Raw genomic sequence first — 17,939 nt, forward strand, 5'->3', positions numbered from 1 at the left:
TTTAGTCTCCTTAAGGTGAAACAGTATCTCTTCTACAAACAAAGCTGTTGCGTTGTAGATCATCAGTCAAATGGCTTTCAGTTTCACTTAGATCCAAGTACTTAGGTAATTTCATTAACGTCGGTGCTTTTTGAGAAAAGAATAGTCATAGAACATTTTGGGAACCATGTAATATATGATGTGGTTTATTTATTTTTCCACATTCAAGGGAAAAAAAGGTGTGGTTGGAGCATTGTTTGTCCCAAAACAGAACCTAACGTCCCTCATGCCGGTTCGTCCATCAGGTTTTAAAAGGTACAAAGAAACAGAATGAAATCATGCTGGAGCGCACAAGATCAACTATGTTTTGAGGTTCAATTATTCACATTTACTAGCCATTCAAATTTTAGAAAGACAGAAAATTATGCTAAAACAAATTGTTTCAGTTTAACAAAGAGATTGAATTGTATTAAATAGAGGAACATAGAGGATCCTTGTTTCCTTTTGTGTGCTTTTGTTTTAACCTCCCATTATGATCTCCTAATGAAGTCGCCCAGACTCTGCTCCATTCTCTCCTGGCCCTAACGCAGCAGGGAATTGGTCCAGAAGTTAAAAATATCAGGCTTTAACCTCCGCTTACATCCTGACCTTAACAGACTGTTTGTGTTTGACTTTTTGTCACCTTTAAATGGTTAAACAGTTATGATCAGCCCATAATAAACTAAAATTAGTCTGTTTGAAGTTATTGAAACAAAAATTTACCTTAAATCTTTAGTGTTTCAGGTTTTTTCATTTTAAAACAACATTTTAAACCGGAGATATTCCTGACTTTAAACAAAAATACTATAGTTAACAAGTTAAATATATTTCATAGAAACATTTAAGTAATTTCCTTTTCTAATTTCTCAGTTCTTCTCTCTGAGGTAAATTTAGCATGTTTTCACTTCTTAAAACCAGTGTTCCAAGCAGACTCTATTATGGAGTGTCGAACCAAGGGATGTGATTGGTTTACTGGGGCACATAACAAACTGCAATAAGCCTGTTTTTTTGTTTGCTTTTCTCTTCAGATACTGATTCAGACTTAAAGCTGCTGAGAGTTGAAGATCTTCAGTTTGTCTTTAGTTTGCAATATTGCTTATACTGAGCTCAGCAACGTCTCTTATGAATTACTACATAGTCCTTTTTTGCTTCACCAGCGTAGGCAGGTTATATTGAAAATTATAAAACTGAGTTTATTTTTAGTTGTGAAGAAAAAAAACATTGAAAAATATATTTGATCCTTTATTGAGCTTCTAGAATAAACTTTTAATCTAATTTGAGGGACATTTTATTCACTTTTGTTTATTGCATTGGTTACTTTGGTTTCCTTGAAGCTGAGTGTCATAATGTATGTTTTGTTCACATTCATATGTTTAATGCATTTTATTTGCATGATTAGTTTCCATACTTTTGTATGTTGAGCATTTTTAATGCTGCGTAGTTATTTATTCTTAACTAATAATGTACTTCTTAGCAGCTTGACTCCAAAATTTTAGTTATGTTTACTTTTACAGGGTTTATAGACACACAGGGAAGTGTTTGTATTGATTACTTGAATCAATAGTCAACCTGTTTTGTAATAATTGGATTATTCTGTAGATTTATGAGTTTATTACTGTAATTTATCTTATTTATTGCAAGGGATTCCTCAATCCGACATTAATATCGGATATCGGTCTGATGTTAGCCTAAAAACTAATATTGGATTTTATCAGCCAGCATCTAAAATCTCAGATATTTCATGCTGATTGAAACAATCAGCTTCTGTTCAGTTTCTGTTGCTTATTGGTTCATTTTACATGGGTCACCTGTTTTTATTCCTTTTATTGTTGTTGTTAAGTAATATTAAATGATCAAGCCTTTTTAAATGATAAAAGCCAGTATGATTTCTGCTAATATTGTATGGAGGAAATATTTTTGTCGGCCGATTCTCAAAGCTGCCATATCAGTATCGTATCAGCAATGAAAACATTGCAGCAGGACTCTCCAATTTATTGCAATAAAAACAAATTGGAAGTTCAACATTTTTATTTCCGTGTTTTTGTCTATTAATCCATGTCTATGTGAAGTTCAGAGGTTTAGGAGCAACGCAATTGTTTGAAAACTCATCTTAGCTATTTTTAATGTTTTTCTGAGCAATGAGCTAAGATTATTCACAAGAGTCATATTATTGTTTTAGATATAACCTCTCTTTTTTCACTACTTATGAAAGCAGCTTTAGAAATGTATTTTTCTACATCGAAAGCTACCACCCTTTAGCTTTTAGGCTTTCAGACATTTTTTTTGCTTGTTTATTAGAAGTTTAATACATTTATATTTATTATCTGCTTAAAAGACGCCATTTTTGTCCCCTTTAAATAACATAACAACAGAGTTATTTCTTCTGTTTGGAGTCTGAATCAGTTCACGTGTACAGTGATGTTTTGTAACAAAAATGTGTTCATTGTTCTCAAAAATCTGTAACTTCTCACATCAAGGTTTATGTTGTTTTAATTACAGAGAAGGCAGACTGGGGCTCACCCAGACAGTCGGGATCGCTCTTAAAAACAAGCTGTTTCCCAGATGTTTAGGCTGCTCACAAACCCTGCAGACCTCCAGGCTAACGTAATCGCCTTCTAACGATATGACCAGGATCTATTGATAGCCAAGAAGTCTGTATGATGCTAAGGATTTAAGGAAAATAACTGGAGGAACTTAAAATAAAAAAAGGAAAGTCTTGAAACGAGGGAAATGCTTCTCGCCGCTGAGCTTTTCTTCTGTCTTTTTTGGGATCAGTCCGAGGCCAAAATGTTCCCTCTCTTTTTTAGACTCTCACACTGCTTCACTCAGGAAACTATAACCTGCCAGGATTTCTTGCAGGCTTTTTTTTCCATACATGTATAGTGTGTTCACACATACATTGCATAATTAAAGTAACAGGGAAGCAGTTTTAAGTCAAATAAAAAACTTTCCATTCAGTAAAAGTCTGACAACCAGTAGATTTAGAAATACAAGGCTGATTTATATAAGCCAGTATCTTTTTGCTGCCTTAGTGTTTGTTTTGTTTTTTCATCTAAACTGAAACAGCCTTATAGGTTTTGATCTGCTGCTCAAATGTGCATGATGTAGCACAATAGCTTAGCCATAAATACAGTTGCTGTTTTCAGTAGCTGCATTCAGAGTAATCTGGCTGCGCACTTTAACATTGATGGAGGAATGTGTTTAGACTTCTTGGGGAGCACACCTGACAGCTGTGTGCTTTCAAAACACTTCCCGCTCCACTTTTTAAGCTGTTTACACTTGATGCACCTTATGCTTTTGGCTTCTGTTTATCAGCAGAAGTCATTTGAGTTCTTCTTGCAGGAAGTTTGCATTATTTTGAATGATGTGGCATCTGAAGGAATCTGGCTGCTTTGTCTAAAGTTATTCCAGTTCTAAAAGGAGTAGCAACTGTCTGCAGGCTTCTGTGTTGCTGCGCCTCTGGGACGGGTTCAGACATGCATATGAGAAGCTTCAATAAGATTATGCACGGCGTAAAGTCTTCTGCTGACTTCTCTTTTTCTCTGAAAGAGCTTCCAAGGTCTTGCACTTCACTTCCCTAAAGTCATCTTTTTTTCCTTTCATTTTGTGACAGTGGTATGAGGGAAAGGCTTTGATGTTTATTTCAGATGTGTAAAGTTGAAAATATCAAATATTATGAAAATTTGGAATCAAATGTTTACTTTTGAAGCGTTTTTAAAACATTAATCAACAGTTTTTGTTTAGTCCTCTGCTGTCAGATTTAATTTTGATCTAAAAGGTACGGCTCTTTTTATTTTATTTTATTTTTTCTTGCTTCACAGACTTACTGCTCAGCCTGAGAACTAATGTCTGTCCAGGAAAAAAAAAAAAAAGTGTCCCCTACGCTGGACTGATTGCCTTTATCTGTTATGCCTACATATTTGTGGGGCTCTAGCTGGGGTTCTGCCTTTCCCTGCACTATTATCTCCGCATGTATGATCACACAGTTCAGTCCTCCTCCTTTATCTTCTGTCAGCCACTTTTTTTTTTTGTTTTTACTCCATCTACCAAGGATAAATGAAGTCTCTGCTATAGAGATTTAAAAATATGAGGATCTTAGCTGTAGAAACTGTTCTGCACTTAAATAATTTTCCTAACAACTTGGTTAGGAATGTAATCCAGCCTTTTGGTACGAAATATGTAATGATATTTAGCTTTGACGGCAGAATGATGATAGCCAGAATATTAGAAGGAGGTTTGGCCTGTGAACAAAAAGAAAAACAAATGATTTAGGTTTGTGTATTAAATGTTTTCTTCAATATAGACAGAAATCAAATGAAAATAACAACCGGAGAAAAAGAAAACTGCAATTCACTGTTGAATATTGCAGATAGTTGAAGCAGCAACCTATGAGTATATGACTAGAGGGCACGGTTTGAAGAATGTCTACCAGGTTGTGGGTCGTTATCAAGTTACAAAAGGCTAGGATAATCTATGTTTAAAGCAACCATAGAGTTATATGTGCAGTGGTTCAATAATCAGGCAGTTTGTCCAAAAACAAACAAATCAGAAACCACAGCAAGGAGCAGTAGTGGGCTGTGGCAGCCATGGAGCCAGGAAGTGTCAAGGGGGCAGCCTTCTTAAAGAGACAGAGCCCACCACAATAAGAGTGTAACAGGAAGTGGTGCCCTATACAATGTTATTTACAAAATGCTCAAGTATTCGCTTTTTAATTTTCAGATGAATAGGAGTGAAAGCTACAGTGTACAACCTGAATATGTCACTAACATCTGTTAAAGGGGTCTATAATTATATTTCTCACCAGTTTGCATCTTAATCTGTTATACTGATGTAGTTGTAAACATCTGTGCTGTCTAAAGCTGAAAATGCCCCCTGGGTTTGCTTGGATTGAGCTCCTTTTTGTTCACATGTAACAGAGGTGGGTTCCATGTACGTTGTAAAGCTTGGGCACGTTATCATTGAAAGGAGACTTCAGATCAGGTTTCGTTTCACGTTTCAGCCAACAGGCTCGGGTTCTGATGTTTCCTTGACAGAGCACCGTGTATCATTCCTGTATTTATTCTAATGTCTTTCTCCACAATGATTATGTAGTTCCTCCTATTACTTTTTAAATGTCATTCATAAATACCAAATGACTTGTTTTAATCTGCATTCATCTGTTAATTGTTCTTTGAAATGTTTCAGTTGTTGTTAATCTACAGTGATATTTAAGACGAGCTGTAGGCAGCTTACAGCCTCAAGGTGTAAAAAAAAAAAATTCACATTCAGGATGGGCCACACTTTTTTTTTTAACCTTGTTTATTAAAAACATCCGATCTAAAAAAAAATACCCTTTTTATATCTAACCATTAACATATTCCTTTGAAGCCCTTTGTTTATATATATTTTTTTACTCAAATAAGGGTTAGGGTAACGTGATCTGCTTATGTTTTGTTTGCGTATTAAGCTTGACGATTTAGATTTGCCTTGAGGAAACAAAAGCATCAAAAGGTCTTTCTAGCCGTCCTGTGTGTGGATGATTGACTGGGTGTGTGAGTTCTTCACGATCACCAGTCAGGTCAAGGTTTGCCTATATCAGTTGCATCTTTGATTGATATTTAAGTGGAGTAAAACTACTTTTTTTTTTACCATTGAAACTCATAATTTCATATTCAAATCAAAAGGTCAGCTGATGTCAACCCGCATGAAGTTTTATGTAATCTACCTTTTTTTTTTTTTTTTTTTTGCTTAAAAGCAGTGACATTAATAAAAACTTTTCCTTCTTCTATAAAGAGGAAATGCACAGATAAAATCAGCCGGTCAACTCTGATCTGTGATGCTCAAACTGGATTCAGAGATGTTTTTATTATTTATTTATTCATTTACTCCCATTTATTCAATGCTTAAAAATTGAGAATCCTGACTGGTTTGAAGTCTATAAAGGCACCACCCAGCCGCATGAAAACAAAAGCGCTTTTTTTGAGTTAATTAAACTTTGCTTTTACACATTTTGTGGATACATTTGTGTTCCAAACAGTTATATCTATAAAAAAAATCTGCAGAAATGTGTTTTCTTTTATGAGTTAAGTCCTGAGGAACTTGAAATCAGCATAAGTGGTCAAATACATATTACTCATCTGGAAACAGGTCCAAACTGCAGAGCAGCGTTTTGTTATGTTTTTATCAGTTTGTCTTTAGATGACTTATAAAGCTGCCTTTCAGATTCATGGCTCCTATTGTTGCCGTTCTTCAATTTGACCGCCATGATTTGGGCATTTGTTTGTTTTTTTTTAAGCAGTTCAAGTGACACCTCTTTAATTGGTTAAGGGATCAGGCAACACTAATGAAATCATTGTATGATCCCCTTCACTACAACTAAAAGGCTAAATTAGACTGTTAAGGTAACAAGAAATCTAAAGATTAAAACTAATTGAAATCTGTTTGTCAAAAATATTTATTGAAAATAAATAATGGAAGTTGTCCTATCTTTGGTATTTCTAGAAAAATGTGCAGAATGCAGATTGTTTTTTTGTTTTTTGTTTTTTTTCTGTTAATCTAAAAGCATTTAAAACCTCACAATCTCTGACTTTAGTCCCATAAAAGACCTGAAATTACTTTGCTGTTACCTTTTTGCACCTTTTGTTCCTGTGAATTATCTCTTGTTGCCTTTTTTTAGATTTTTTTAGATTTTTTTTTTAGATGATATTTTGATGAAGCTCTTTTCTGTTTTACAGACCGCCAATGGCTACATCCTTTTGTTCGATGTGTTGGGTGGAGGCGAGGACAAGTATCTTTATGAGCCCGTCTATCCAAAGTAAGTGATGCTCACGTTCTCAGCAGGTTTAAAGAAATGTTGAAGATGTTTTTTAGAATGGGGAAACGGCTGGAATATATTTTATTTCCTTTTAACTTTAGGATTAGTTTTCAGCTTTTTAAAAATGTGTTTTCAACCATAAAAAATAACTCATTGGTGGAGGTTTTTAATAGATAGATTAACACATGTTGATAGGGAGGGAAGACGGTGAATATGGCATCTGTCTTAAAGTGTTTGTGTAGTTTTTGTGTCGCCGTCTTTGACAACATGCCAGGAAAATCCTGACAAGTCGAGGCAAATTTACTCATCTCTATCAGATCCAAGGGTTGAAAATAAGTTCATTGTGTGCGCCCTGGTTTTCATGAGGTTTAATCAGATTCTATATGTTTGTGTTTGCTCAGAGGAAGCCCTCGTGTGAAGGTGACTCCAGGTTTTAAAGAGGAGCAATGTGCCCCTGCTCTCTCTTTGGAGTTGAAGAAGCCTGTGGATCTAGAGGCTCCTATCACCAGGTAGATACTGTCTTTCAATGACTCTGTCTGCCGTTTTTTTCCTTTTTTTGCTGCCTGCCTGTAGCTACAGGCATGCTGTTTCTTGACCTTGGACGGTTCTTGAAGCAAAAATGTAAAAAAAAACCTGACACCCCAAACAGATGTAACTCTCTAATATATATGTGTCGACCTCCGGTTGCTGTTTTTCCCCTCTATCAGTTTATCCGTGGAAGATGATAAAGATTTTTATAAATACTTTGCTCTGACAGTCTTCAGAAATAACGAACAAATGATGGGGGACAAGGACAGCCATGATTGACGGGTAATATTGTCAGGACTATAATTGATTCAAATCAAAATGCAAATGTTCAACTGACAATATGTGATCCATGCGAGTGAGCGTGTGCGTGTGTGTGATTTGTGCATTAATGCTGTCAAGTTTGTTCAAATGTTCTGCTGCAGGTGTTTTTGCTGTCTGTGTTCAGGTTTCCCCATGGATGCTTCAGGAGCAGTTTGATAGCAGCTTGTTGTTGGATTCTGTTGTTGTTTCTGTTATATGTTCCCCCTCACTCTGCACCCCTTCTTTCTATCTCTCTCTCTGTTTTCCTTTATTTTTAATGTCTTCCCAGTCATATTTGGCATCAGAATGTATGTAGTATACTAAGAATAAATAAATCCTCAAGGGTTGGGTAGCAAGGGAGGCTTTATATTTGTAAAGGCTGCCTTGAAAAAGTAAAACTGTCCAGAACAACTATGGCAGTCAGAAATTCAGTCTACTTGCCATGGTGCTGAACAGGACAAAGGGAAAACATGTTCAGTGCATTTGCAGATGTAATTCTTTTAAAGGTACAGAGGACGATCTTTTATTTCCGGGTGGATCATCTAAATAAGTGGTCCTCCTAACTGTCAATCATTCCTGTAATCTGTTTACGTAAGACCGTCCTACGTGCTAGCCCCGTTAGCTATCTTTTTTTGCGCATGCACACTTTCAGCAGCATATGTGTGGTGTGCTACAGTTTCAGTCAGTCATGCTGAAGCTCACCTTTCTCACCACGGTTCTTTGGAAATGGCCAATTGCCAGTGTCTATGAAGTGTATGAGACAGGGTTTCTGCGGGTCATTAAAAATCGTTAAAAGTCATTAAATTATTAGTTTTTAAATGAAGGCCTTAATTGGCATTAAAATTCATTTAATGGGTTAATTGTGGCATTTAAAATGCTTTATAAAAAAAATTTCGTCAGACATATTATATCACGATATATTTGCATGGGACTGCTTCCGGAAAGCTGTATGTACAGAAAAGAAGCTTGATTTGGAGAAAAAGCTATAGAATGGGTGGGGGAAAAAGCTAATTTTTAACAAAAGTGGTTGGAAAACAAAGAATACGGGACATTGCTGCAGCCTGTCGACAGGTACCTGTTGGTGGACAGTTTCTGTCAAATCATAAACAAAAAACAAATATATTGAATTCAAATATTCTTAGTCCCTCCCGGGTTGTGTTCATATTCTCCTTTTCTTTACTCGCTCACAATAAGCTTTTTTTTTCGCGCAGCTTTGTGTGACTTTTTCCCCCTCTCCCTAATCCCTTCCACTTGACAAAGATTACAGGGCAGTCATCTAAATCAGAGCACTGCTTCGGCATTTCACAGGCACAGGCTGATTGTGAAGAGATGAGTGGGCATCTCCTGCTGTGAAGCTGCAGTAAAAAAACTTTGCCTCCTCCGCTATTGCTCTGTAGTGCCTGTACTCTTAAGTTCTTGTCGTTTCCCCACATCTTCTGTTCATCTCTCTCCCAGTTGTGTTAAATTTCCTCTCTGCCTTTTTAAAGCGATGTTGTGCCCTACAAAAGCAAACAGTCTTATTTGTTGACATGTGTCTTTAGAGGACAGTGAGACGAGGGGCATCACAGCTGCTCGGTATAGCTGTCAGGATACAGCTGGCCGATGAATAGCTCACTGTTTTTATGTTATTTGAATTTCTGGTTACTGAATCGTTCGCTTTTGTTCATTTATTTTATGTAAAAAGCCAATTTCTTAATTTCTTTCTCTCCTCAGTCTTCAGACTCTCCAGGAGGACTTGCTGGTTTGTACAGCAGACGGATATCTCCATGTGCTGCACTGGGACGGGCTCGGCAGCAATGGCCGCAAGGCCATCTGCCTCACTACAATCCCCTTTTCATTAGACCTGCAGTCGGCTCGAGGTTAGAGCTTATTTTTAAGATTTTACAGCAATTTTATCAGGGAAACGTATTCTCCCAGAATCAGAAATCAATAAAAGCTGTATTTGTCTGTGTAGGGGGTCCCTCTCTCGACCTGGATGGAGTCTACATTTGTTGCATGGAGTACTGTTTGACCCTGGACGGCTTTGCTGTGGTTCTCAGCGATGGGCGCCTGGGCTTTATCACACCGCTTAGCAACTCCATCGCAGCAGACGTAAGGATTCCCACAGAAACGGGCCCTTCTCTCACAAAGATCACTTTATAACCCTTCCAAAACAACCCCCTCTTTATGCGTCCATCGCTTGTCTCACCAAACAGAGGCTTATTGTCCTTTATGCAATGTAGTGCCATCCCAGCGCAATGTTTAAAATAGCATGATGGGGAGGCAAAATCTGTTCCAGTTTCATGTAAATTTGTCTCTGTAACCGCCTCCACAGCCCAGTCTGATAAGCTACCACTTAAATCCCCCTCAGGTTTATGTCTCTCCATGGCGAACCGACTGTTCTATCCACAGAAAATTAGTTTGTTGAAGTGCCTGAGGCTGCAAATGTTAAGTATGGTCAAACCTAAACTGCAAAGCTCTAAAATATATCACCATGGCTCTTATCTGCCTTAAAACTTAGCCTGGCCGCTGTAGACAGGGTTCAACTCTCTACCCAATTTACGAGGAAAAGTCCCTAAAGATGTTATCTCTACTCATACCTTATTACTTAATAACCAAGTTAAAATATGACTTCTTCAGTTAAACAAAGTAGCAAAGATGCAACATAAATCTTCAGTTACCTTTATACCTAATGGTTGATTCCATTCAGGCTTTTAGCTAGGATTATTTCATAGGATGTACACCTTGGTGTATCACATCTTTAGGCTTTGGCGCAGGGGGGGTCCGGGCGTATCCTCTCCCAAAAAAAAAATGAAATTTAGATTCTCTGAAATGCTTTTTCCTGCCATTTTAGTTAGAATGCAGCTATCTTTTTGTCTTTGTTACAGCACTACTTGAGTTTCCTGTTTAATGTGGTGTGTTCTGTTCAGTTTTTGGATTGCAGAAGTAAACGGATACATTCATGAAAAGATTAAGAACTTAGGTGTGGGTTTTTATTAAATATTTGACCTTAGTACATGGTGCCACTTATCTGTGCTTCCCAAAAACTGAAAACAAGCCTAAATTCATGACACATGTTCACATCACAGGATTTCAGACAACATAATCAGGTACTGTTTTGATTGTTTGAAGCATATTTTACTGCTTCTGGGCACACATTATTAACAGCAGTTTATAGATTTTTTTTTTTTTTTTTTTTAGGTATCTAAAGAAAGGCAAAACAAACCTAAAAGCAAAGTACTGGATTGAATTCCTCAACAATATTAGCAGGCTAATGTGTTTAAACACCTTCAATTAATAATGTTTTCTTCTTCTGTGTGTCCAGCAGCTGCAGGGAGTCTGGGCGGCAGATGTGGCAGATGGCACCTGTGTGGCCGTCAACAACAAGTACAGACTGATGGCTTTTGGCTGCGCCAGGTCTGTGCAACTGTCTCCCACTTTGTCTCTGCATTTACGTTAGAGAGCTGGGTGTGTTTGCTTGCATTTGTGTGCTACAGCGAGATTGTTGTCCTTGCGGTGTTCTGTGAAAACCTGCCGGGTTGTGTTTGCCGAGGCTGCCTTGTGTGTGCTTGTGAGGGTCCCCCCATGAATGACGAAATCCCCGAGGCTGGCAGGAATTTCACTCCTCGCTGTTTCCTACTCTATCTCTTTTTATGAGTTTTCATTTTATTGCTTTGCAAATCTTTTGCATTGGTAAAGTCTAGAAATTTCCCCCTGAAATGAAGTGGAAAGTTAGAAATCTTTTTTTGTTTTAAATAGAATAAAAAAAACTAAAACTTAGATTAAAAAGTACTCTGCTGTAAACAATAACAATATTCCTTAGAAATCTTTAAAGCAATAACATCTGAAACATATTGTCTTATTAAACACACACTGACATTATTTTAAATGCTTGTTTTCATTCATTAGGGTGGAAAAAATTTATAAAACCATCCATTTCCCTCCTGTTACTTCATTACAAGGATCCTACATAAAGTTACTGTAGTCAAACCTTTAACTATAACCAGTCCAACAACATGAAGTAGACTTCAAATTTTCAAAGTGACATATTTTGGGCCGATCTAGAACTGTTAAAGAACAGATTAAACACAAAGTTACTGACATCTTTAAGTCTAATAAAGGCGTTTAAAGCCCATAAGGCTTCACGATTGTAAAAAACACAGGGACTACATTGGCGACCCACCCAACCCTGATGGATGAACATCCTGTCAGTTTGTGACCCGAAGCTCAAGTTTACCTAGGTTATTCATCAGGACAGTGTTCTGACTCACAATCCCTAAATAGCTCCAAAGGAAGCAGGCTTTGTTGTGGCCTAGTTAAAGTTTGGTCATTATCTAATTGGTTGACTGACCAAGTGTTTTATTTTCCTGTGATTCTTTGTCTGGTTTAAGAAAAAGGTTTTAACTAAAACGGCTCCCAGCAGGAGATGAACAGAAGTGTTTCTAGCATGCCTCCAGAGTTATGTGCAGACTCATTTTGATCGTTTTGTTTCATCACACTTTATCTGATGTTTTTTTTTTTTTTTTTTTCATTCTTCCCTCTTCTTCAGCGGTTCGGTGTTGGTCTACATGATCGACACCACAACGGGATCAATGCAGCTGTCCCACAAACTGGAGCTCACACCTAAACACTATCCAGGTATCACCCTTGGACTTTCCATGACACTTTTTCTTTTTAAACATCTCTCATTTTGAAAATCTTTAATGCACAAACTCTTACGACTATAAATGATGGAATTTCAGACCTATCAAATGAGGTGTAAAGATATGGCTCCCCCTTGTGGGCTAACTTCTTTTTAAACAAAAATATTAAAGATGTTAAAAGCCCTTGGAGTCCTCCTTCTAAGCTTGATGTTAAATCCTCCTTTCTTGCATGTTGTGAACATGTTATGTGGGTAGAAATTTACCAATGTGCAGTAAAGGAAGAGACAGAGAAACATGGGTTATGCACGACCCAAAAAAAAATAAAAATAAAAAGGTGTGGCCTAAACCTGCAAATAGCAACAGCTAAATATTCTTTCAGAGCGGCTTATCTCTATAAAAGTGTTCGTGTTTCAGTTTCACTTGTGTATTACAGACCTTTAATCATAGATTGACCTTTAGCCCTCGGTTGTTTAATGACTTTGTTGAACTTTTGCTTGAGTTTTTATTACTTTATTTCCCTGTTTCTTGCAAGTCTTCACAAATTAGGCTGCTAAGTAAATTTATTTGAAAAGTCTGAACTTATTTTCCAGCTTTCTACGAAAACGCAGAGCAAAACAAGATAATAAATGAATATGGATTAGATAAAAATAACACCAGAGATTCGCTGTAGGAACAGTAATGCAGCTCATACATTCCCTGAATCTTTTTTTTTTTTACCATTCAGACATCTATAACAAGACCGGCGCCGTCAAGCTAATTTGCTGGTCACCTGACTACAGCGTTGTCATGGTAACGTGGGCGTGTGGGGGCCTGTCACTGTGGAGCGTCTTTGGAGCTCATCTCATCTGTACTCTGGGAGAAGACTTTGCGTGAGTGGATGGAGACAGACCTCTCACATCTTCTAATGTCTTTGTTCTCATATTTTATCATTTATATATATTTTTTTTTTCTTATACTTTCTCCTCAGGCATCATTCTGATGGCACCAAGAAGGATCCACTTAAAATAAGCTCTATGGTATGTGAAACTATACCTGCCACATCCCGTCTGGGTTTAAACAAGACAATGAACATAGAGTAGATCATTACACAATTTTACAAAGACTACATAGACCTCAGATGTGTTTTAAGGAAATATTAGTGAAGGAACAGCATCATGGAGATCAGGGGAACAGCAGATAATTTGAGGGTTGCAGGTTTGGGTGTAAAATAGAAATAAAAAAAGACAGATAAATCCGTTATCTTGAAATGTAAAGCTAATGGCTGGGAGCTGGGAACCTGCCTTCTTCCAGCAGAGCATTGATCAGAGAAGATTTGAAGCAAGAGTTTGAGGGTGACACTGGAGGAGCTGCAGAGATCAATATGACTCTTCTGATCAGGCAGCTGTTGCTAATCTTTCCCTAAACTAGTGCTGAACAATTGAAGAAAAAATCTAAGTTACTGAATTTTTTTCAGGCAACATTTTGTTTGCCATTTCCCCCTCTATATTAAACACAAACGTGTAGATGTTTCACTAAAGGGTTTCATTGTTTTCATGACCTTCAGCTTTTGGCTATCCAGAGTCTATCAGTGCAGGACTGTTCATGTTGCTTCTACCAGCATCCATGGATCTGTGTGCTGTCTCTTCACTTATATCTAACCAATTACTGCCACCTTAAGGGCTGGAAAGAGAAAATTAGAGTCTCACCTCTGAGCTCCTCTACGATTTGACAACTGTGTTTTGTAAAATTGCAGTTACCGTAATTTTCGGACTATAAGCCGTGACTTTTTCCCCATTTTTCGACCTTGCGGCTTATATAACAATGCGGCTTATCTATGGACTTTTACAGCTAACGGCCACTAGGGTAATACCTAAATCTATGGATTTTACCATCCACCATGTTGACGTCACATTTTCTTCAACACACAAGTATGGTAGCCGTGCATGGGGGAATGCAGCGAGTGGTACGAGACAGAACGACAGCGAAAAAGATGGACATTAAACATAAAAAACCTGCGGCTTATAGTCCGGTGCGGCTTGTATATGTACAAATCATGCAATTTAGCTTCTGCGGCTTATATTCAGGTGCGGCTAATAGTCAGAAAATTACTGTATATTGTAAATGCAATTAATTGCCCAGCCCTACCTTAAACCTGGCCTTTGTGGAAGGACTGGTTAGAAGAAACCAAACTTTCCAACAAGATCTCCTCCAGATGTGTATTTAGTGATGCAGATAAAGATAAGAAAGTGGATGTTGAAGCAAAGCCATAGGAAGTCATGCTGCAGCTTCACCAGATTTCATTCAGGAGCCAAAACTGATACGTAGAAGAGAGTCCTTTGTTTTTATGAGACCTAAATGTAATTGTCAGATATTCATCTGCTTAAATCAACATCTGAATCGGTTGCAAGGATAAAAGAAAATAGTCTAACCAAGCTTTATGTATTTCTCAAAGAAGAATAGGCAAAAAGTATTTTCAGTCTGTTGATCTGCAAAGCTGTGTTTCTGCAGGTGTCGCCTCTGCAGGTCTCAGAAGAAAGACTTTTAGTCAAAGTCATCAGTTTAAGATCACAGAATGGTGTCTCACCCTAACAGAAAGCCTTAAAAATAAACTTTTTTTGCCTGTCGTGGTTTATTTTTTGCTCTTTGCATTTACCAACATGAATAATGTGCTGTTTGACAGAGCTGGGGAGCAGAGGGCTACCACCTGTGGGTAATCCCCAACAGACAGGAGAGGAGAAAACAGGAGGATGAGGAGCAGGATGTGGAGAGGGTTTCTCCCCCTCATCCTTGTCTGCAGGCTGGGATTCTGCAGTTTCATTTTATTAAGAGTGCCCTCACAGTCAACCCCTGCACGGTGAGAGGAGCATGGCAAACCTCTCAGCAGCACATTTCCACAAATACACGCTGTCATGAATCATTCACGAACCGTTTGCTCCTTTGTCGACTACAGAGTAACCAGGAGCAGGTGTTACTCCACGGAGAAGACCGCCTCTACCTGACCTGTGGTGACCCCACACAAATCCACGGCAACTCTGACGCACACGCAAACTTGCACCCACGAGAAGGCAGCCCGTTGCACCACCCGTCCAATCCAGACTCCTCTCTTTCTCAGGGACTCAGCACTTTACTCGGACACAAGCACTGGCATGTGGTCCAGGTAAGGCTGTGCATGTACAGTCCAACAACACCCATATAGAGACTCCATACTGACATGAAATACTAGGTTGCATTATTTTATAGTATGTTCTGGACAACCAAATGTATTGTGTGTTTGTAACCTCATCAGCAGCAGTTTATAATTAACTTCACTTTGTGAGAATGACTGACTCACTGTCTTTTGTTTCTTTTTTAGATTCACAGCACATACTTGGAGAGCAACTGGCCAATTCGGGTAAGTGTGGATAGGGGAGTGTATATTTGCTTTTTTCCATTATTTCCTGATTGCCAGAATCACACGCAGCCGATTTAAAACGTTCCCCAGAACTAGAACATCTTTTTCACTTTCATATTGGATATGAAACAGGAAAACAAATGAGAAATTATAGAAGGTAAATAATTAAATTGGCAGTCCACCGCCATGACCAAAGGCTTTTTATATTTTGGGTTAAAACATCCAGGTTTACATTCTATTTTAATTATTTCAGGATGTTCATCTTTTTTGCTCCTTTGTTGAGTTAGATGTACGCTTTGGGATTTCACCTTCTGTTTCCTTAAATGCAGCTGAAGTTTTGCATTTGAGAAAACCTTAATGATTACTTTAAATATTTGCTGAATAAAAGGAAATTAAATGCTTAATGTTTTCTTATTGACTTTGGATGTTATTTTATAGGATGAATACAGTCATTAAAATGTTGCTACAGATGCCAAACTCTGGGTGAAAAATTATGTTTACAGGGGAAAAATTTTTTATTTAAAGCGTAAGGGGTGTATAGACTCACTGGAAGATTTAGACTGTAGCACAATAATTGCCACATTTCCAGGTTTTTATAAATAAGATAAAATTTATTCATCTGTATTTTTCCTTTAAGTCAAATTTATTGTCCTACTGTTTTCATATGTTAGAATAAAGTGCTTTAATAATGTTTGTTTCTTTTTTTGTGGTTTTTATTTGTCACAGTTTGCAGCCATAGACACAGCAGGACAATGCATGGCTGTTGCAGGGAGGCGGGGCTTTGCACACTACTCCTTATTCACGAGAAAATGGAAGCTGTTTGGGAATATCACTCAGGTATGCTAATACAACTGGTTTTGTGGAGGCAAAATGAAGGATTTGATTCGGGAGCATAAACGTGGAACACAGTGGTGAGTAACAATAATGAAAGAGTGAGAGATCAGATCAAACTGAGCGTTTTTTTTGTGTAGGAGCAGAGCATGACTGTGACAGGAGGCCTGGCTTGGTGGAAAGACTTTGTTGTGGTGGCATGCTACAATTTTACAGACCAGCAAGAGCAGGTGATAATAACAAACAGCTTAATTTCGTGCTCAGCCGTTCCGTGTGGCTGCAGTTGTATTTTGCCTCATTAAAAGCCTCTTATGTTTTGCTTCTAGTTGAGGTTCTATCAGCGCGCATCCAACCTGGACAACGCCTTCGCCTCGGTCACTAAGCTGCACTCTGATACGCTGCTCCTCAACGTTTTCAGAGACATGGTCATCCTGTTCAGGGCCGACTGCTCCATTTGCCTCTACAGCATAGAGAGGAGAATTGACGGGTGGGTTCCTTTGCCTGAATATTTACCCCCCTAAAGTAGATAAACGAGGGTTTACAGAATCATCTGTTAAAATCAAGAACAAATCTATCATTATCTGTTTTAAAATGGATCTTAACTTGTATTTAGGCCATTTGCAGCAATAGAACAAAACAAGTGGAGCAACTGCTCCCCCGTCTCACTGTTGATCAGATGAAAAATGAGGATGAATCTTTAGGATTTTATAACATCTCGCCTGCAGAATCAAATTAGAGAAAACTTCAGCAGTGACGATGCCCTATATTCCTGCTTTTGTTAATATCCACTATCAAATTTTATTAAAACGCTGATTTCTTTATCTTCATCTTAGTCAGTCAGGCTTTTAAGTTTATCGTACTATCCTTCCTATTCACTTGATTTAGTTTTAAAACAAATGATACAGGAGTTATTACATCATCAAGTACCACAATTCATCAAAACACCCTTAAATATGACTATATTCACTAGTTTTGTATCTAACCCAGTGTTTTTATGACCTTGATGTTTTCACTGAATCTGAATAATTAAACTGTAACACGAGTTAACAAAACACCCTTAAATGGCAAAAAACCCTAAATGAAAAATACCGTTAGTGATTTTCAGAGGGAGATTTTGATAGGTTGAGTAATTCATGTAATCATATCAGCTCAATTGAATAAATAATAAAAGATTAATTTACAAGTCAAGTAGCTGAACGAGCAACATAGCAGAACCGGTTCCAAAAGTTTTCCTTTAATCTGCCAATTAATGTCATCATAAAAGTCAGTATGTTCAGCCTGCTTGATTAAAACATGTCACTTAATTGTATATTTCAAAAATTATGTATACGTTTTTATTAATCAGATTTAGTGTGAGTGCCATCATCCTTCTTTAGCCATTGTTGTTTATAATTAAGGAATAAGTGCCAAACAGGATTCTGCATGCTGCCTCGTCAGACAAATGCCTCTATTTTTTTTTTTGCTTTACTACCCCCCG

General features: G+C 37.7%; 1 protein-coding gene across 2 annotated transcripts in view; it reads left to right on the forward strand.

Annotated features, from left to right (window-relative positions):
* ric1 (RIC1 homolog, RAB6A GEF complex partner 1) overlaps nt 1-17,939 on the forward strand; it is a 36,673-nt gene that overhangs the window by 11,742 nt on the left and 6,992 nt on the right. The window contains exons 3-16 of one of the 2 annotated variants that reach the window (XM_038282015.1): nt 6,732-6,811; nt 7,213-7,320; nt 9,353-9,498; nt 9,594-9,730; nt 10,947-11,035; nt 12,168-12,256; nt 12,986-13,130; nt 13,229-13,277; nt 14,921-15,094; nt 15,191-15,397; nt 15,593-15,631; nt 16,358-16,468; nt 16,603-16,692; nt 16,789-16,949. In XM_038282015.1, the coding sequence (XP_038137943.1) occupies nt 6,732-6,811; nt 7,213-7,320; nt 9,353-9,498; nt 9,594-9,730; nt 10,947-11,035; nt 12,168-12,256; nt 12,986-13,130; nt 13,229-13,277; nt 14,921-15,094; nt 15,191-15,397; nt 15,593-15,631; nt 16,358-16,468; nt 16,603-16,692; nt 16,789-16,949 (1,625 nt within the window). Of the gene's footprint in view, nt 1-6,731; nt 6,812-7,212; nt 7,321-9,352; nt 9,499-9,593; nt 9,731-10,943; nt 11,036-12,167; nt 12,257-12,985; nt 13,131-13,228; nt 13,278-14,920; nt 15,095-15,190; nt 15,398-15,592; nt 15,632-16,357; nt 16,469-16,602; nt 16,693-16,788; nt 16,950-17,939 lie in introns of both variants that reach the window. The other variant, XM_038282014.1, reaches the window with a different exon arrangement.

The sequence above is a fragment of the Cyprinodon tularosa genome, unplaced genomic scaffold (genome assembly GCF_016077235.1).
Source record: "Cyprinodon tularosa strain WSP-4 unplaced genomic scaffold, ASM1607723v1 ctg179, whole genome shotgun sequence".
Taxonomy (NCBI): domain Eukaryota; kingdom Metazoa; phylum Chordata; class Actinopteri; order Cyprinodontiformes; family Cyprinodontidae; genus Cyprinodon; species Cyprinodon tularosa.